This window comes from Meriones unguiculatus, chromosome 3 (genome assembly GCF_030254825.1).
Source record: "Meriones unguiculatus strain TT.TT164.6M chromosome 3, Bangor_MerUng_6.1, whole genome shotgun sequence".
Lineage (NCBI taxonomy): Eukaryota > Metazoa > Chordata > Mammalia > Rodentia > Muridae > Meriones > Meriones unguiculatus.
In genome coordinates, this window is record NC_083351.1 from 83202446 (window position 1) to 83224575 (window position 22130).

Consider the following 22130-nt stretch of genomic DNA (forward strand, 5'->3'; position numbering starts at 1 on the left):
GATCTCCCATGCTCATGGCTTGGCAGGATTAACAAAGTAAAAATGGCCATCTTACCAAAAGCAATCTACAGATTCAATGGAATTCCCATCAAATTACCAACACAATTTTTACAGACCTGGAAAGAAAAATTCTCAGCTTCATATGGAATAACAAGAAACCCAGAATTGCTAAAACAATCCTCTACAATAAAAGATCTTCTGGAGGTATCTCTATCCCTGATCTTAAGTTATACTATAGAGCAACACTTTTAAAAACTGCATGTTACTGGCATAGAAACAGAATGGTGGATCAATGGAACCGAACAGAGGACCCAGAAATAAACCCATACACTTATGGACACCTGATCTTTGACAAAGATGCCAAAACCATACAATGGAAAAAAGATAGCATCTTCAACAAATGGTGCTGGTCCAACTGGATGTCTACATGTAGAAAAATGAAAATAGATTCATACTTATCACCCTGCACAAAACTGAAGTCCAAGTGGATCAAAAACCTCAACATAAAACCAGACACATTAAATCGGCTAGAAAAAAAAGTGGGGAATACCCTAGAACTCATTGGTACAGGAGAAAACTTCCTGAACAGAACACCAACAGCACAGGCTCTAAGAGCAACAATCAATAAATGGGACCTCATGAAACTGAAAAGCTTTTGTAAAGCAAAGGACACCGTCATCAAAACAAAACGACTGCCTACAGATTGGGAAAGAATCTTCACTAACCCTTTATCTGACAGAGGACTCACATCCAGTATATATCAAGAACTAAACAAGCTGAAAAGCAACAAACCAAGTAATCCACTTAAAAAATGGGGAACAGAGCTAAACAGAGAATTCTCAATAGAGCAATATCGAATGGCAGAGAAGCATTTTAAGAAATGCTCAACCTCATTAGCCATTAGGGAAATGCAAATCAAAACAACCCTGAGATTTCACCTTACACCCATAAGAATGGCCAAGATCAAAAACTCAAGTGACAAAACATGCTGGAGAGGTTGTGGAGAAAGGGGAACCCTTCTCCACTGCTGGTGGGAATGTAAACTTGTACAACCACTCTGGAAAGCAATCTGGCGCTTTCTCAGACAACTAGGAATAGTGCTTCCTCAAGATCCAGCCATATCACTCCTAGGCATATATCCAAAAGAGGCTCAAGTACACAAAAAGGACATTTGCTCAACCATGTTTGTAGCAGCTTTATTTGTAATAGCCAGAAGCTGGAAACAACCCAGATGCCCCTCAACTGAAGAATGGATGCAGAAATTGTGGTACATCTATACAATGAAATACTACTCAGCAATGAAAAACAAGGAAATCATGAAATTTGCCTGTAAATGGTGGGACCTGGAAAGGATCATCCTGAGTGAGTTGTCCCAGAAGCAAAAAGACACACACGGTATATACTCACTCATATAGACATACAACGTAGGACAAACCCACCAAAATCTATGTATCTAAAGAAACCAAGCAAGAGAGAGGACCCTAACTAAAATGTTCAATCCCCACCTGAAAGGCAAAGAGGATGGACATCAGAAGAAGAAGAAAATAGGAAACAACCTAGAAACCTGCTACAGAGGGCCTCTGAAAGCCAGAAGAAGAAATCAGGAAACAAACTAGGAACATACCACAGAGGCCCTCTGAAAGCCTCTGCCCTGCAGACTATCAAAGCAGATGCTGAGCCTGATGCCCAACTGTCGGGCAGAGTGAATGGATTTTTATGTAAGAAGTGGGAAATTGTAAGAGCTGGAGAGGACAGGAACTCCACAAGGAGAGCAACAGAACAAGAAAATTTAAACACAGGGAACTTCCCAGAGACTTATACTCCAACCAAGGACTATTCATGGAGATAACCTAGAACCCCTGCACAGATGTAGCCCATGGCAGGTCAGTGTCCAAGTGGGTTACCTAGTAATGGGAAGAGGGACTGCCTCTGACATAATCTGATTGGCCTGCTCTTTGATCACCTCCCCTGAGGGGGAGCAGCTCTACCAGGCCACAGAAGAGGACAGTGCAGCCACTTTTGAGGAGAACTGATAGACTAAGATCAGAAAGGAGAGGATAACCTCCCCTATCAGTGGATTTGGGGAGGGGCATGCATGCAGAAACGGGAGGGAGGGTGGGATCGGGAGGGGAGGAAGGAGGGGCGTATGGGGGGATACAAAAATTAATAAAGTGTAATTAAAAAAAATCTTCTGGAGGTATCTCCATCCCTGATATTTTTAATTAAATTCTAGAGGGCAAATTCGAGTCCCCATGCTTGCTCAGCCAACAGTGTACAACCAAACCATCTCTCATTTTCAATCATTTCTCAGCCTCTCAATCATTTTTCCCTTCTTTTCAACCTGTCAAAATATCGTTCCTTGAATGGGTTCTCAGGTGGTTGATACCCCTCCCTATACCACTGTTTGGTTTAGTTTTGGGGGGGCTGCTCTACAGGCCCTATTCTTCCATCTCCTCCCTGCTGCTGCTCTAATTTCTTAGCAACCTTTTACAGCCTCCACTCCATTTTCCACTTCTTGGCAAGAAAGTTTGTTTTTTAAATTTTAAATTTTATCATGTTAGTCTTTCTACTTAAAACTTCCCCCTCCCAATAGTTTTTTTTTTCCTAGTTTGAAGTTTTTGAGGTTTATTTCCATGTTGGTATCACTTTTATTTGTCTTTGCATGATGACGCATCCTTGGGCTGTGAAATTTTCACATGACAGTAGAAAAAGCAAATGTGTAAGTCACCCTGAAACTCTGAGAAAAACATAAAAAAATCTTCCATAAATTAAAATGATGCATAAATTTACAGATACAAGTACAAACCATTTTGCAAGCTTAGTGAGTGACTTAGCCCTATGACATCTGATTGGAAAAACATTGGCTAAGAAGTAAATGGTATTCTATGGCTGGGAATAGCTGATTTCTAAGCTTTGCTAGGAGATTGCAAGAGAAAAAGTGACAATTCATTCATAAATTCTTGCCAGCCTCTTGAGAAATCCAAGAATTGTCATGCTGACTCTGTTTAGATCTGTTCTTTCCCTAGGGGAATGAGTAGTTCATGAGAAGTTGTCAGTGAGCCAAAGCGTTGTCACTTCAGGCCAAGTCTCTTTCAGAAACACATGACCCACTCTCTCCCTTTGCCACCCATAGTGCCCACTGCATATATGAATTTTTAGCTAAAAAAAAAAATCTGTTAAAAAGTTTAGAAAATTATTGGGCTGATGTACTAGTTGTCAAATTTGATGAGCTGGCAATCACACACAGGAACAGGCAGTGGCTCTTGTCACCTGAACAATATCACCGCAAGATCAACACCAAGAGATAAAATTCTAGTATGGATGAGGCAGGGGCACTGGATACCTCACCCTATCTGAGCAGCTAACGGCAGTTGATGGCTGCTGGATGAGAGACTTCCTATTCTCTGTGGAGAGAGGTCAGCCATTGAAAGTTGCCTATGTCATAGTGCAGGGGTCTCACCTTCCTAACGCTGTGATCCATTAAACAGTTCTTTGTCTTATGGTGACACCCCAACCATAAAATTCTTGTTGCTACTTTACAACTGTAACTTTTCTGCTGTTATGGATCATAATGTAAATATTTGATATACAGATTTTGTGACCCCTGTGGAAAGGGTCATTCTATCCCCACCAAAGGGGTCGAGATCCACAGACTGAGAACCACTGCCCTAATAGGGGACTCCACACACAATATCAATGGGTGACACTAACCTCATTTAGTGGTTTGTTGTTTTGGGGTTTTGTTGTTGTTGTTGTTGTTCTTGAAGATGAAGTTGAGGATGAGATAGGAGATAAGTTGGAGGGATCTAGAGGAAGGGGATCTGGGGCTGGATACAACCATCATCACTGTGTGCATGTAGGAAGTTTTCAGAAATTGAAGCATTATCATTAGTTTGGTTTAAACCTAATGAATTCGATTTCATTTGTTTTTTTCAAGACATCCTCTCATCTCCACCTGTGCTCTGTCTCACATTTGTGTCTACACACGGGTGATTGTGCTGATGTACACATGAATACACATACACATACACACTATCTCTAAATGAAGAAATGTAATGAAAATCTGACCAAAAAAAAAAGGAGTTTAGAAAATAAAAAGAAATCTAAATTGAGTACAGTGTGAAATCGTGCCATTTGCCTTTCAGGGTATATTTTTAGAAAGCCATATTTCAAGTAGAGTAGATTAACATAATATGTTAACCTACCCCATTCCAGAACAAACTTTAAAGAAAAGAAAAAAAAAACACCTCATTTCTAGTGCATCACTTCTTTCTTTGTATGACAGGAGTAAATATCCAGGTACGTTTGGAGTTTTCTTTTTTTTTTTCCCATTTCTGAAATTTCCTGGGTTTCAAAAGCGCTATCTTGATTATGTAAAGGGGCTGTTGACGAGGCTTGTAGTATCCTTTCTGTCACTTCTAGTGTGTGGTCATCTCTAATCTTGATCTGAGGAAAGCTGTCTTTCTGCAAAATGACCCTGTCTTTTCTGTTACTGTGAAGAGACAACATGACCAAGACAACTTCTAAAAGGAGGCGTTTAATTGTGAGCCACTTATGGTTTCAGAGGATGAGTCCATAACCACCATGGTGATGAGAATGGCAGCAGACAGGCAGCCATGGTGCTGGAGCAGTAGCTCAGAGCTCACATCTGATCCACAAGCAGCAAGCAGAGTCAAGGAGCAGAAGGGTGAAGGAGAGAAAGAGAGATGGATGGCTAGGCCTGGCATGGGCTTTAAAGCCCACCCCTGGTGATACACCTCCTCCAACAAAGCCATACTTTTAATCCTTTCCAAACAGTTTATCAGGGGACCAACCATTCAAATATAATGAGCCTATGAGGATCATTCTTACTCAAACCACTACTGGCCTACTATTATTTACAGAAAGATTCAGTCTTTCTGTAAATTATTAATGGTTTCAGCAGTTTTAAATTTATCTTGTCAAGTTTTTACCTTTGTTCTTAAAATTATTTCCAATTTCAGGTTAAGATCTCTCTAATGTAGATTTTTTTTTAGGCCTGGATCCTGGCCCATAAGACTGCCACCCACACACAAGACCCTGTTCTCAGTCGGATGAGAACTAGGAATGAAGCCATGGGAGCCTCTGGAGAAACTCTTCCCTGACAAAATACACTGATGACACCTTCAGAAGCCCCGTATCATCTAGCCCCTGCCAGGTAGTGCCACTTCATCTGGTGACACTATCTTATCCCCCTGCTCTTTATTTTTCAGCCACACTCAAATTCTTCCCATCCCTCAGACACACAGGGTATGAATCTGAGCTAAGAGAAGCCCAGGTAGTTGGCAAAATGTTCCTTCCACTTGTCTGTGACGGTGCATTTGGAAGAAGCTGGCATTTGGATTACAGACAATATAATTATCACATTCATCCGTGAAGGTGGGTCTCATTCAGTCCACACAGAGCTTGAAAGAAAGGTGTAAGGTGCAGAGTCTACAATCTCTGCTTGAGCTGGGGTGTCTATCTTCTACATTCAACTATCCTTTTCTGGTTCTGGAGCATGTGGGCTTGGAATGTACAATTCTTGGGGATTTGGCTTTGATGGAACTGTACCACAAACTGTTCTGGGGCCTTCATCTTCCAGACAGTGAACAGTGGGATTTCTCTACTCCTTAATCTCTGAGCCAATTCCTCCCAGATAAACCTCTTTCTGTAGCTCTGGTGAACCATCTAATACACAATCCATGCCTTTTTTTTTTCCTTAAGACATCACATTTTTCTTCTTAGCTGTCACTCTGCTTCCAGTCCCATCTCCTGACGTCCTTAGCTACCACTCTCAACATCACTTCCTACAAGAAAACTTCTGATTACCCATCTGTCCTAGACCTGGGCTTCCTCCCCCAGCCTCCCAGTTGCTTAATTGGAATTGTCCCCTGAGTGTCTCCCATCCTTCCAAACAGTGATATTCTGAATGCAAGGACTATGCCTCCTCTGTTTGTTGCTGTAGCCTGACCTTCTAGTATACCTGTTCTCAACCTTCCTAATGCCCTAACTATTTAATACAGTTCCTCGTGTTGTAAAGGTATCCACCCATAAAATTATTTTGTTTCTACTTCGTAACTGTAATTTTTTCTACTGTTATGAATGGTAATGTAGGCATCTGATATGTAACCCCAAAGTAGTCTCAACTCACAGGTTAAGAACCTTTGTTCTAGCAGAATGTGTAGCTTAGAGCCGTTGTTAAATGCAGAAATGAATAAATGAGAAGACAGCATAAACAAATGCTAAAGTTTGATGAAAGTCAGTCAAGAGACTTGCTACCATCAGGCCGTGGCTTTCTTTGTAATGTGAGATAGTCTAAATGTGAGAAAGAAGGTGTGTAAGGCGAGAACATCTGGGCTTTTGTCTGTTTTGCTTTGGGGGGATGGTATAGTTCCTCCCCATTATCTGTTTTCAACATTTATCAGTATATGATCAAACTTGGTTTATCTATAATTCTATCTTACTGCTTTTGTTTTAGAGACACATGAATTGCATACCACCATCCCTCCTTTAACGGGCACAATCAATGCATGAGGCTGCAGCATGTCCTTCCTCTAACTCCCAGACACCTGTACCATCCCCAGAGCAATCTTTTTATCCTTTAGTCTGTAAATGCTTATTCTCTACCCTCCCCAGCCACTGTTAATGACTAATCTGTTTTCATTTCACAGGCATTAGACTACTCTAGACTTTTCATACAGATAGAACTTTTACAGTCTGTGCCCTTTAATGACTGGCTTTTTTCCTTTAGTGTTTTGTAGTTTGAATGTACAATCACTCCTTTTTACAGCTGAATAATACCTGATATACAGACATACCACATTCTGAGTGTATGCATGTGTGTTCCGGTGCATGTGTGTATTTGGCTGCCAGTGAATGTGTGCTGTGCTCTGTGTGTGTGTGTGTGTGTGTGTGTGTGTGTGTGTGTGTGTGGTGCGGTGTGTACCAGACGACAGCCTAGGCACTTATTTCTTGTGTGCCATCCATCTTGATTTTTAAAAATCCTTTTAAAATTATTGTTGTACATGATACGCAGGTGTGAGAGGGTGCACCCATGCCTTCCCATGTGTATGGAGGTCAAAGGACAGCTTTAAGGGGTCTGTTCTCTCTGTCAACCTTCACGTGTATTCCAGATGTTGAACCCAGGTCATCAGGCTTGGATAGCACTTTACCTGCTGACATCTTTCTAGCCCCAAAGATGTAATCCATCTTGGTGTTGGGCTTATGATCTTCCTTCCTCTACCTCTTCAGCACACATTTTTCCACTTGTACTGCCTCAAAAACTAGGATGGCCACAAGACAAGAAGCTGGCCAAATAATGTAAGCTGGGTAACCAGCAACCCCCTAGGACCTTCCTCTTCCTACCTCCTATCACTGGGGTCATAAGGACATACTTTACTTCTTAGGTGTGAGTTTTGCAGAATTGAAGTCTTATGCTTAAGTGCTATATTCAGCATGGATACTGAGTATAATCTAAGCATGACCCCAGTGCAAAATACCATATTTTGCATATGCATTCTTTAATTGTTGGACAACTCTCTTGTCATAATTTTTTTTGGAAAGAGATGGAATATTTACTCTCTTTTTTTTTTCACTACGAGATGGAATATTTAAAGTATCAACCACACAGGTAAAAGAGAGAGAGACAGAAAGAGCTGGTAGAGAAACAGTGACCTTGTAATACAGAAAGTTGCTGGCAGAACTTAGAGACCTCAGTGTGAGAAGAGGTTCCACCAGCCTCTCCTTCAGAGCTCTCCATATCTGTTAAACTACTTGAAATCCCGTGAACTCACCTCGAGATATGTGCAGCTCCTCTGCCTGATCTATTTTTTTATGGGCCTTACCACCATCCTTTAATCTATCATTGAGTCTCAGATCAGATACTGCGTACTCCAAGAACCCTTTCCTGACACTGTGACTCACCTGTCACCTGTCAGGTACTCTCACAACACACTCAGTGGCACAGCCTTGATCTACCAACACAGTACTCTATACCACTATTAGGCTGCAGTCTTATGGGCAAGAGCTATGGCGTTCCGCACATGAGCCACGGCCTGGGCCAATGCCTGGTGTCTGGAAGGAGCTTGCCAAGTTGCAGTAATGCTTGAACAAAGGAATGGTGTAGACTGTCAAAATCTTCAGTCCAGACAGGAATCTCAGTGCACAACTGTAAACCAAGCACTCAGAGGCTGAAGAAGAAAGGTTATCACCTCAATGTCAGAGCATGATGTCATCCCAAAAGAAAAAAGAAAAGAAACAACAATAGCAATAAATCATTTGGATCCTGGGATACTGAAAAAGCTAAGACACAGGGCAGAGCATATGATGGATGTCTTTCCTACACACTGGCAGTTGCATTTCCTCAAAGATGAATTTCTGTGTCTTTTTTAAAAAAGTGAGAACTAGAGTAAGTATTGTTTGTCAAAATATATTTGTCTTTCTAGAAAATGTTGAAAATGAATCTTTAGAAATGATTAAATTATCAGCTCTCTCATTTTCTTTCTTTGTCCGCACTTGGTATTCCACTCTCAATGATAATTTCTAAATACAGCTGGAAAGAAGAAGGAGGCTGTTTGCAGCACTACACACTGATGGAGAAATGCGCATCTAAGCAATCATTAAAAATAGCCTCGTAAGGACTAGACATAACCACCTGGCTATGGTGCTTGCTGTACAAGTGGATGTTCGAATCCCCAGAAGCCACCAAAGGACAGATATGGAAGTGCATGCATCTGTAATTTCAGCAATCATGTGAGGAGCTGGGAGGTAGAGACTGAAGGATCCCCAGGCCAGCTACATTGGCCTACTCTGCAGCAAACAAGACACCCTGTCTTAAAAGGTGGGAGGTGAGGACAGGTACCCAACATATTCACTCACATTGTAGCATACACACATGCACACACATTTTTGTTTGTTTGTTTTTTAACTATTTACTAGCAATCAGCCTGCCGCATAACCTACAAAGACGAGCTAACTCAGTTAAGATTTTTACTGTACATACTTCTTAAAGGTACCAAATTATAGAAAATCAAAGCTTTTAATTGCATATTGAATCAGGAGTGATGTTACCTAGACTTGAATAAATGAAATAGCTACACATGGAAAATAAAATTATTATAACACTGCATCCTAAGCCTTTGAGTAGACGTTCGCTTGAGGGATCACTGTATAAAAGTAGCTGATGCACAGATAATTAAGTGAACTTTAACTAACGAAAGCAGGCAAAGATTCATTCTCAGTTCACTTTTAATAGGTTATTTCTCAGTATGTGATTCCTTAAAGCAATGATGTATTTTGTTTTTATGAGACAAATAACAGGAAATGGCCTTGAATTGGCTCTCACTTTGCAGTCCAGAGTATATCTTAAGGCATGTTTCCCGGTGCTTATCCAGTGATGAGCTGTGACAAAAATAATGATTCTTCAGATCACTGCATTCAGGGTATTCATTTATGTTACTCATCGGGGCTCTTGCGAACAAGCTGCATGGCTAGCATTGACCGGCTCTGTAGTGCATGAAGTTTGCTGGCATCTAAGTTACAGGGAGCTCACCACAAAGGCCATCAGGAAGGTTTCCATGGTAGCAGCCTTCTTTTGTCATCACATTTCTAACAGAGATCGAATCTGAACACTTGCAGTGCTAATGCTTAATGAAAAGGAAATGGAATAGTGGTAATGCCAGTAGTCAGGCCTGGCCTCCAGGTGCTGCACCAAGACGAAGCTGGATGTCTGCTCAGGTTTTCTTTTCAAGCAGTGATCCACTAAGGACAACTTTGATCTTATTACATGTTAATGACCTCCAGTCATCTCATATATTGCTATAGATACAAAAGAAGTAAAACTGTTTCATCAATTCTGCCTCTTACAGTAATTCTACGCTAGGAAGAATTCAATGTAACATCATGGAAGAAAAGATAACTTTGAAAAATGAAAATGTTTGGTTGTTGTTGAGATCATATATGTGCTCATTCCTCTAAAAGTCTCAACATCTGGGTTTTCCCCTGGTCCTTCTTACTTAAAATAAATATATAATAGTATCACGTTCCTTTGGCTGTACACTTATGATTTTATCTCTTTGCCACATCTTATGTGGACTATGATGGACCACAGGCAGACTATGCGGCCTTCTTGTTCTACAGGAAGTCATCAGGGAAGTTAAATAGTATTCATTCATCCAACCAAAGAGCTGCTTCCCAGGGTTTAACAGCATACTGCTTTTCATACATAGAAAGCATCAAACCTTCCTCTTACTTAGACGAGAGTGCAGAAATAAAATTATTGATCTGGTTTCATTTAATTTTCCTTTCTTCCTCCCATAGGCTGGGAGAGCTGGGGAAAAAATATAGATAGATAGATAGATAGATAGATAGATAGATAGATAGATAGATAGATAGATGGATGGATGGATGGATGGATGGATGGATGGATAGATAGATATCCATTTATATCTAGAGTACTTCTGTTTTAGCTACTTTAATCATGAAATCTGCACTGGCCATAGCATGGTTTTACTTATAGTTCTAATCTTTAATATAAATTGTTTAGGTATTTGCTACTTTCTTGAAAATATATATAACCTTCTGTCATGTAGAAACTAAAGTTTTTAAACAATAATGGAATATAGAAATTAATAGGTATTTAGATATGAATGTGGTTACTGAGGACCCAGGATTGAGGTATTAAAATAAATCAGAGCTGAAGGATGATAGCTTGAAGTCATCTGGAGGTTTCCATGTGCCTTTAGAGCAGATGGTATAGGAATGTGGACATTGTCAGTGCCCAGAGAAACTGAAGGTCAATGAAAATGGAAACTCAGGGACCTGGGCACCAACAGACCAGCAGCCGGCCAGTCAGCCATTGAGAAGCAAGAGGTGGTAGATGCAGAGGCAGAGCTTCCAGAACCACACTGAGGAAAAGCCAAGCTCAAAGATTCTGCCATTTCCCTCAGAAACCTAACAGTGAGACTGACCAGTCTTTTAGAAGAAAAGAGCCTTGCATTTTTCTTGAAGTGTGAAACCACCACTGTTTTCCTATTTAATGGATAACTGATTTTTTTTCTTTCTAATGGGTAGGAAATTAGACTTGTTGTGTGTATACAGGGCAGTCACGAGTGGAAGTATTCTTTGTTCTGAACCATTTCCTTGTGGCCTTTCCTTATGATGGGATAATGTACTTACTCTACCTGACCAGGACTCAGTCAGACTCTGTGCAACTGCAGATCTCAGCAACAGCTCCTTCTGTGACCAACTTTAGCTCTGTTGAACCAGAGATTTCTGAGAGCCAACTGCTTTGGATAAAGACTACCAACAGCAGATCTCCCTAACCACAAAGAATTGGGTCCTGTGCCCCCAGTACAATGCTCTAGTAACCACTGATTCTATTGACTGGGCTACCTAAAATTCTACTGGACTGACAGGACAGACAAAGCTAGCCAGGGAAGATTAGAAAAGATGGCTGTATCTTCAAGTGTGCTAACACTAAAGTAGACTACAAGAATCAGAAAGAGCTAAGAAAATGTCGAACCACCCAGGAAATTGATAATGGATGTGTAAACAGAACTCAATAAATAAACTTCTGAAGAACTCAAAATAGTACGGTTAAAGATGTAACTTAAAAGCTCAGAACAAAAAAAAACCTAAATGATAAAAAGAAAGAAGTGGTGTAGAGGCATGGGTGGAGAAGAGGGAGGGAGCTACAGGTGAAATACAAAAGGAATAAACTGTAATTAATAAAAATAAAATAGTATAAAAAAGCAAAAACAGAAATTTCAAAAAAGAAGTAAAATTATAAAGCCACAAAGAAAAATATTTTACATCTTAGAGCTAGAGAATATAATGACTGAAATGAAAATCTCAATAGAACTTCAAAAACAGAAGATAAAGTAGAATAGTTCATAAACACAAGGTGTTGTTTAATTATTTCACCAAGTAAGAGAAACAAAATCAAGAATGAAAAGAGTGAACATCTGTTCAGGATGGATGGGATCCTAGGAACAAAATTAATATATGCAACATGGAAGTCCCAGAAGGATGAAAGAGAGAAAGGGAGCACAAAAAGCTCCCCAAATCTGGGGAGAGAAATAAGATGCCCAAATTTATGAACCTTTTAAAGGGTATTAGAGTGAACATAAAGAAGTCTAAATTGAGACTCATTAGAAGTACTTTGCAAAACCTCAAAGTAAAAGAGAAAAGTTTGCAAGCAGCAAGGAAAAAGTCAAATTATTGCTTATAAATAATTTCTCTATAAAACTACTTATGGGTTTCTCAATATCTGCAAGCAATGAGAAAGGATTATCTGTTCAAACTACTATAAAGGAAGAAAACTCAACCAATAATACTATACATGAACAAACTGTATTTCATAAATGAAGAAAAGACAAAATCTTCCCCCATAGAGAAAGCAAAGAAGTACTGAGGAATTCATTGCCAGGAATCAAGCTTTACAGTAGTCACCAATTTGGAACAAATAATGGCCAGTGACATGAAACATATTGAAGAGCAAGTACCATTGGTGTGACAGTCAAAAAGTAAATATGCTGAGATGATAACACATAAAGAAAGCAAGACTCGTGTGTCAGTAACATGAAGCATGGTAGGAGTAATGCATAAATTTATATGTGATTGAAGTTGCCATCGACTAAAATAGACTTTTATAAGAATTGTGATAAGATTCTTGGTGTAACCATTAAAGGGCTACAACAGAAACATAATTACAGAGAGATAAGAATAAAAGCATGCTACTGGGGAAAAAAAGAAAAAGAAAAAATAAATCCTGAAGCCATTGTGACAGACAGCAAAAGAAATATGAGAACAAGTAAATTACAAAGAAAAAACTCATGAAGGTGGCAAGAATGGTATAGATACCACTACTTACTGTAAATGTAAAAGATGTAGCTGAGTGTGGCGATGTGTACCTGTAATCTCAACACACTGGGACAGAGGCAGCAGGACTGTGAATTTGAAGCCAATATGAGCTGAGAGTTTACCTCAAAAAGGAAAAAAAAAGAATAATGGAAAGAAGAGACAAAAAGGAAAAGAAGGAATAAAAGGAAATGGTAGCTGATGTATATATTCTGAAGTATGTATATAAACATCAGATTAAACAGACTTCATGTGAAAATCTGCTTACGAGACTCAGAGAGCAACACCATATCCTAAGGGGACAAAATCCAGGGAAAGAATTAGCATATTATAAATATTATGTGCCTAATAGTCAAGTATCTAAATATGTTAAGCAAACATTGAACAAGTTAAAGGGGAGAAATGGAGAGCAATGCAATCACTGTAGAACACATTAATACTGCAGTGTCAATAGATAGGTGTCCAGACAGAAAATGAGTAATGTAGTGATCTTGTTGAACAGCATTGGAGATCTGTGGACCTCACAGAGCGTCCTATGCCATTCTGACAGAGAATCTTTTCTTTAAACAGTTTTATTTCTTTTTATCTAACAATTTCTTTCTTTTCCAAAAATTTTAACATATGCAGACACAACATCATCCCATTAACACCCTTCCACCCCTTTCTATCTGTATTAGTTAGCATTTCTATTGCTATGGTAAGACACCATGACCAAAAATAACTTGAGGAGGAAAGGGTTTAGCTTTTATGTCCAGGACAGCAACTTGGAGGAAGGAACTGAAGCAGACACTAAAGAGGAATGCTACTTACTGGCTTGCTCCCTGTTGTTTGCTCAGTCTTCTTTCTTTTAGCACCCAGACCAACTGTGACACCACTCCTATTGAGCTGTGCCTTCCCACATCAATCACCAACTGAGAAAAGGGACCACTACCTTCCCCACAGGCCAATCTAGTAAGGTCATTTTCCAATTGAATTTACCTTTTTTCAAAAGACACTAACTTGTATCAAGTTGACATAAAACTAGCCAGGGCACTATCCAACTCTAAATCTAATCATTCTCCTCCTCTTCCTTCTCCTCCTCCTCCTCCTTTTTATTCTTTCCCTGGGGGTTCTAATTTGTGTTGTCCAGCTGTTCTTAGGAGTTGGGCCTGCCCTGATGTGTGGTCACCCCACCAAGGATCCTATCATTAAAGAGAACTGAGTGTGTTCTCACATCAACTATCAAATGCTGATAGATCCTCGGCTGCTGGTGGTGGGAATACAACATGCTCTTTAAAGAGATAAATATATGACGAAAGATTGAAAAATTAACTGAAAGAATTAGATGTGGCTTTTCTTGAGGGATAGAGCCAAGCAAGAGGAGGAGGCTTAAGGCTGAGATTCTTGAAACAGGGAGTTTCTGCTTTTTATTAAACATAAAGTGTTTTAACACTTTTGATTGTTTGATTCAGAGTGACAAGCATTAAACTTTCCAAAGGAACACTTACCAACTTTGTACAACTGTCCTGCACAGTAGCGGGAATGTCACATGTCACATAAGGCTATCTGGCTCTAAGACTGGGACTACAGGTTCTGGGTCATGGACCACATCTACCTCACAAACTGTTGTGTTCTCATCTGACACCATATAAGCCTGTTACATGTATGTGGAGTGAAAATCAAACAGAACATTTCTCCTGCGGAGAAGCAGCCCTGTGACAATAGCAGAGATGCTCACACTGTACAATGTGACACCGAGCACTGGTCAGAACAGGAGCTCCACGAGTGTCTAGGGATGTGTGGGGTGGGACACGCAATCAAGAGGACAACTAGGAATCGTTAATTGTCCTAAAAATAAAAAAAGCATTTAGTGTCATTGAGGGTCAGAAAAGTAAGTGAAGTTAATTTCTGCAAAAGTGGGAAAATTATGATATCTGTTGTGGAATTTAGGCAGTTCCTTCTCGCCTAATGTGTGGCTTCAGCAGCCAATTCTGATGATCACAGGGATCGTAATGGTCCCTTGCTGAGTCCCCACCCCCCTCCTGAAAGAACACATGTTCCCTCCGGTGTTGAATGTGTCAGCTTGACGTTTGGCACCTGTGTGCTTTGAGAAGCTCCGAGTGATTTAAGAAAAGCCAGCCATGAGTTTTATTGAAAGAAATTCAGATTGAATTCTTTCCAGGAAAACATCACCATAAAAATCAGGTAGAATGGAGAGAGTGGGACTCAATGGAAATGAAACATTTGCAACCAGTCCAGACAAGTGTCAGGAGATGTGCTAAAGGAAAACTTTCTGAAGTTGATTCTTGGCCTGCCTTCATGGATAAATCACTCCGATATTTGTGACTTAGAATCAGGAAGAAAACACATTCCCTCATGACCTCATAACAGGAATTCATTCCGAAAGGCTTGCACAATTTGCTTCTTTCCCTAGGGATGGGTGGAGGGACTTGTAACCTTGAAAATATTCTTGTATGGAGTACAGGAAAATGTTATATAGTTCCACATAAAGAGAAACACTGGAAAGGCTTTTGGTGCTGCTTGTTTGATTTACTCGGATATTTCAAAAAATAATTTTAATGTAAGCTGATGGTGCTAGTAACTATACTATCTAACAATTATATCACCAATTATGTTTGTACTTAGTCCTGTGTTTCTGCTGTGTCCTTTATTCTTGGTGTCAACTTTTAGCTCATTCACATATTTTAGATTATGTTTTTAGGCAGTGTTTACCACACTAACCTGGAAACAGGATCAAAGACATTTCATAATGTTTATGGTGATTCAAAAATATATGATTGAGCTAGAAATTGTTCCAAAGTGTAAAGGATTTAGCTACATACAAAGGACTATATAATTTGTGAGGGCCAATGAAAAATAATAATAATGCCCCTGAAAAATTATTAAGAATTACAAAATGTTGTCTGTGAGTCATTAATTCAAGTCATTAATTCAAGGACACTGTAGAGCACCAAGTCCTGAGTGATTACATGGCACACACACTCAGAACGCCTACCCAGGGTCTGTGGAACTAGCTTCATTAAAAACAATCAAGGAATCTTTAGTGGATGTTAATTTACTTGTTAATGTTTTATGTTTAATGGATGTTAAAGACATATGATCATGTCTTAAGGTTTTACCTTGAAAACCCATCGTGCACAAAGACAGGCTTCTGCAGTTGTATTTGTAAACTAAGCTGCATTTCAACATACTCAGAGTGAACCTCTGCTTGGGGCTTGTCTGTGAACTGGTCCATTTTCTAGCACCGCTAATACTTCACTTAACAGAACTTTTTAGCCCATTTTCCATCTAAGTAAGCATGCCTTCACATAGGCTGAAAGTCTCTGCTACCTATTCAGTAGCAAGTCTTGGCAAATTCCTGATACCACAATCTCATAACCACACCTATGCACCCCCCTACTGATCACTGAACAAGTGGAGACTCGTGTGCTAAACAAATGCAGGAGTCCATGAACAACAACAACAACAAAAAAAAAAAAAAAAAAAAAAAAAAAAAAACTTCCAGAGTTAAAAAAGGTACTGGTGAAATTACTCCTAGGGGAGAAAGTCCCTCAAATTGAACGTATCTCCACACAGTTCAGTCAGTATGTGAGCTAATAGACTCGCAGTGAAGCTTCCTTCAGAAGTGTCAGGCCCATCAGTGTAGTGAGTGCCCACAGGCTGTATACACTTATACGGTGACTTGTTTCCTAAGAGGTAAGTCAGTGTCTTTTCCAAACGACTGTTTCCTCCTTGCAGTGCTTTCCCTTCTCCTCAACGGAAGTTATAAAATGTGATCTTGAGTTTTATAAGACATTCAGTCTTGTGTTAAAATGTCACTGAAAGTGATTTATTTATCTTATATTTTGCAACATTTCTACATCTCACACATTTTCCATAATGATCATGTGAATTGCTTTTATATTCAGAGGGGAAAAAACTTTATGGAGAGATTTCATGCCTTAATCATTTTTGGGTTCTGAGCACATTAAAGGCTTTCCAGGGTCCCGTCCCCATCCATCACAGATGAGTCCCTGCAGCAGTAAAGGAGCCAGCCATACACGCTAAGGACTAAACTACTGAGACGTGTGTCCCAGCTTCCATACTGCTTAGCCTCTCTGGGATTTAGCATCCTCACCTGTAAAGTGATATAACACCTTCCCCCAAAGAAGGGTTCCTGTAAAGCACAGTGCCTGTCGCCAGCCTTACAAATGTATTTGGCTACCAGCTGCTATGGAACATGAGTCTACATCCTGTGCATCATACAAGTGCAAAGCAACCTATCTTCTTATATAAGTTTTAATAGTAACCCTTGAATTGTCTTAAATAATCAGAAAAATAACAAGGCCCCTGGTGTACAATAGCTACTGTTTATCCACGCAGGATAAATAGGGGTAACAGCCAAAAAAGGGTTGACGTGTGAACCTTACCGTGACTTCTCGGGGGCTCTTGGCACTGCCCCAGCTCATGATTGTTGCAATATGATGATCTTTCTCTATGCAACCAAATGAACTACTGAATTTGAGAATGTTGGTTTAACTCTTCATAAATGTATGATATGCAGTCAGTCATAGCAGATTTCATCAGTCGCACACGTGCACAGTGCTTGCACACACACACACACCATCTGAAAACGTCCTTGCTTCTATTTTAAAAATAGAAAACCAGTGTCCAGCTTCTTGCTTCTCAGTGTCTGTGTTAATAGACACTGAGGTTTTTACATTTTTATTAATTATTTATTACAATTTATTCATTTTGTATCCAGCTGTAGCCTGCTCCCTCCAACCCTCCCAATCCCACCCTGCCTCGTTCATCTCCTCCCATGCCCCTCTCCAAGTCCACTGATAGGGGAGGTCCTCCTCCCCTTCCCTCTGACCCTAGCCTATCAGGTCTCATTAGGACTAGCTGCTTTGTCTTCCTCTGCCCCCTTGGGAGTGCAGCCTTACCAGGCCACAGAGGTTTTTGAAGCACTCCCTGGCTTCAGGAAACCCCACCCGCTCTCCTAGCAGCACCACTAGCCCAAATTCCATGGTTCACTTTGTTAGCATCATTTTCCTTGATCTACCTTTTAAAACGTAACTTTTTTTTAAAGCTCTTTCATAAACCCATTTTTCTGATGCTTTATACACTCTCATCTAGATAATAATCACACTCTGTGCTGATAGTTGCCACTAACATCTTGTTGTCAATGAACTTGATGTCTGTCTTGCCACTTCAGACCCATGTATGGCCTTCATGTCAACTCCACTTGGCCATCATTTGGATACCTCAAACTGAGCATGTCCAAACAAAACTCCTCATGCTGCTCCTTCATAGCATCATTTCCTATCTCAGGAAATGGCAGCCCTCTCTACCTGGCTCATCAAGCCAGGAATCTATGATTAATCCTTAACTCATCTTAGTGGCCCAGTTAAACACTGAGTCCTCTAATTCTATTTCTGAAATCAGTACTTTTTATTTTTAATTTTTACTATGAATTTTAAAAACACATTATGTGTCATGACCTAGTCAGGGTTTGTGTGTGTGTGTGTGTGTGTGTGTGTGTGTGTGTGTGTGTGGTCACATATGCATTTCCATATCACTAAAACTTCCAATTTACAAGCTAGTTTGAGTCATCATATGCAAGCTCTTCTGACTTTTTTTCTTCTGTTATCTTGTTTTTGTTTTTAATGTTTGTAACCAGTGGTTACTGGCAAATACTGAACAACCAGTATTTCAGGGAACAAGGAAGGAATGCCTGATGTATAGTATTTGCCCTTATGTAAACAGTCTCATTCTGGTTGAATCCAAGCCACCATCTAACCAGCTCACAAACTTCCTAAATATTTAACAATTCGCCCTCATTACCATCTCTAACATGTCACTGCTTATGGCCTACACTTTGATAGACACTGGTCTATATATTTTATAAAACTATTAATTTTCATTTTCATTACTACTACTTCTGTCCAATCCATCACTATTCCAGATAGAACTGGTTTTCAGTTACAGCTGTTGGCATTTATTTAATATAGTTCAAAGACTTCATCCTCTCCACACTTGATAGAGTCTAACTTTTGAATGATTAAAAACATCACCAACAGTTTGACACCAGCCCCTCCTGGGCTTCTCCTTTATCTCAGGAAAAAAAAAAAAAAAAAACAAAACTATTTTAGAGTGTTTCATTTTTCTTGGTTTAGTTGCATATTCCTTTTAGCTAGATTGCTCTTTCCTCCCATCTTTAGTCAACTAATTATTCCTCATCTGTCAAAGATTAAATAACTTCCAGTCCATCTACTCATTTTCCTGCCATGTAACAGGCATGATGGTAAGTAAGTGCTAAGATGACAAGGAAGAGTAAAGCTATACACCACTTCTCACCTCAGAAAACATGTCCTCTAGGTCAAGTAAAGTTATAACTCAAATTTAAGTACTAGAAAAGGAGCTTTAAAATCACAAAGATCTATGGTTCTCTAAGAAGGTACTACATCTGAACTAACCTGGTGGATCAGGAGGGTAGTGGGGGACACACTGACTTTTCTGAGTAGAATGAAGGCTGTTCATTTGTCACAGTAGAATTGGGACATCTGGAGATAAACACAACTTCAGTCGTTTGAGAGATGGGTAGAAAGAAACGCACATGGAAGTCTGCATGACAGGAGGAAACATGGAAAGCCAGGGGACCAGATGAAAATTGGTATAACTAGACTATAAAGAGCAGCAGAGGAAAGGAGTGAGCTAGAGCCAAACAGACAAGTGCAGGCCATTGTGAGTCAAGTGTCTGTACAGTAATGACAGGCTAAAAGCATGGACATAGGATAAAAATGTGTTCATATTTCTGATTGAGAAAACCCACTGTGCCCACTGCGACAATTAGAAAAGGGGTAAAAAGAGAAGACACAAATTAGAAACCATTGCATTCTTCTGGACTGAGAAAATTGTCATTCAAATTAAAATTGTGATAAATTGAAAAAAAAAAGATATGTTGCAAAGATGATTGAAGTAACTTTGATCAGACAGGGGAAGGTACGGACTAGGTCTGATGAATGGGAGAAATGTTGACAGGTGTTTGAGTTGCATTCTCAGAGATGAGGAATTTGGGAGGTCTGTCCAGAAATTGATATAACGTTGGCTGTAGATAGACTGAGTTGGAATCGTATTTAAGATGTGTAAAATGACATGTTTTGTGAACTGAGAATATTTTCTTGGACATAGAAGAAAACTGGATAGGGATACAAGTTTGTGAAATATCTATGTATGTGGTGGGTGTGAAGCCATGGCAGTGCATTTATCAACAAGGAATGCATAGCATTAAAGGGGGGATTAAAAACTAAGCCTCAAGGGAAGTCCAGAGATGTCGAAATGGCTTAACAGGTAAAAGTGCTTACTGCTCTAGCAGAGGATCAGTTCCCAGCATGCACTTTGTGACTCACAACCTCTGTAACACCAGCCCAATGATCTAACATCCTCTTCTTGCCTCCAAAGGGCCTAGACAAGCACAGGGTACACTTACATGCATGCAGACCTACCAATATTACCCTTAAAGTAAAACCATAAAATCCACATTTTGTGGCAGAGTAGTGAATAGTGAACCTACAGAGAGGGAGGGTGGGGGGAGACAGTGGTCAACATAGCAGGGGACAAAAGGAGAGAGAAATGGTGGCCAAACTAGCCAGCATACTGTATTGGGTATCAAGAATGATGCTGAGGCCCTGGAGAGATGGCTTAGTGGTTAAGAGCACTTTTCTAGGGGACCCATGCTCAAATTCCAGCATCCACATGGCAGCTCACAATTATCTGTAACTCCAGTTCCAGGGGCTTTGGTGCCCTCTTCTGGCTTCCATAGGGACTGTATGCACAAGGTGCATAGACATGCATTCAGGCAAAGCAATCAAACACTTAAAATAAAGACTGTACTTTTAGAAAGAATTAAGTTAGGTTGGCAGAGGGGCAATATGATCTAAGGATACAGAGTAAGTGGATATTCACCAGTTAAGAGTTTACCTAGGAGAGAAGGAGAGACAAAGAGCAATGGTTGTGAAATTGTTGAAAGCTTTTTTATTGCACGTTGATGAAAGTCATTTGAACCTATCAGCTATAAAGGAATGGCTTGAAAGAAAGTTGAATATACAAGAGAAAACACAATGATTCCTTGTTGTACATACACAGTCTGTTTAACAGCAGGAAATAATCCCTGTGTCCTCACAGCACTCATGTTCTGCCCTTTGTAACTGAGCCATCTCTCCAGCTCCTGACCTTTGAAATTGTGCCCAGACTTGTAAGTGCTCATGTAATGGCTTAGTCTCTCACAAGACTGTATTCACAATGCCAGGCATTACCTCTGCCTCATTGACTGCTGAGTCTCTGTGTGCAAAGGGCTCAGATGGGAGACATGGATAAGTGTACATTTTTTTAAATCTATAAATTTGTAATAAATGGACTAGAAGTATATTTAATAAAAGATGTAATCTAGAAGTCTTATAACACTAATCAATATATGCTTATGTGTACAGATATGTGCACACATTCACCATGGTTGTTGATTTCTGAAAATAGAATTTTTAACATAGGTGCCATTGCCTTAAGCATAGATATTTGGGCACTTAGATGAGAAAACTTAAAAAATGAGACAGCAATTGAAAGCAAACCAAGAACTAAGAACTCCCCACTCATAGATGAGCAAGGCTATGAGTCATGTTTGTGCAGAGAATTTAACTGTGATAATATCAAGGAAACAAGTGATAAAATCCCAGCCTGTTAGGACAAGTGGGTACACCATTCACACTAATCCAGGTGTAACCCCAAATAACAGGACTTTTGCATCTGTATCTGGGTGATTTGATGACCTGCAAAGTCAAAAGATGAGAGTGGGGAGGAGAAATAGGAATGCTTTGAAACAATATCAAGTGCCTCAAGAAAAACAAGTGCGGGCAACAAAAAGGAGATCAAGCATGGGTGAGAGAGGGACTCCGGAGGCCCGATCCTAATTGGAGAGCTGCTGGCGGGTGGAGAGTGGGTTTTCTTCAGCAGTGTAGCCACTGTGAAGTTCTCTGTGCTCCTACAAATGTCCCCAACCTGTGCTCATGCAAGCAATCCTAATTATTTATGTAAAAGGAAAGAAGAGACATGAAAGTAGAAATGGGACTTGTTGGGAAGAAAGAGAGAGAATGGCAGGGTGTTAAAAGAAAGTAATTAGTGGGGGGAGAAGCGTGATTATTATCCATTATATACATGTGTGAATTTTCAAAGAATGATTTTCAAAATTTAAAAGGGAAATCAACTGTTCATTTCTTTCCTGGGTTTCCCAGTTTTTT

The 22130-nt window shown here is 39.8% G+C and overlaps 1 protein-coding gene across 5 annotated transcripts in view; it reads left to right on the forward strand.

The window, feature by feature from the left end:
• The window catches only part of Aig1 (androgen induced 1), a 252323-nt gene that overhangs the window by 222794 nt on the left and 7399 nt on the right, over positions 1-22130 (forward strand). Inside the window, exon 5 of one of the 5 annotated variants that reach the window (XM_060380249.1) lies at positions 5016-5145. The exons of the other annotated variants lie outside the window; for them this stretch is intronic. Within the exon in view, the coding sequence (XP_060236232.1) occupies positions 5016-5076 (61 nt within the window). The 3' untranslated portion in view covers positions 5077-5145. Of the gene's footprint in view, positions 1-5015; positions 5146-22130 lie in introns of those variants that run through there. 5 annotated transcript variants of the gene reach the window in all.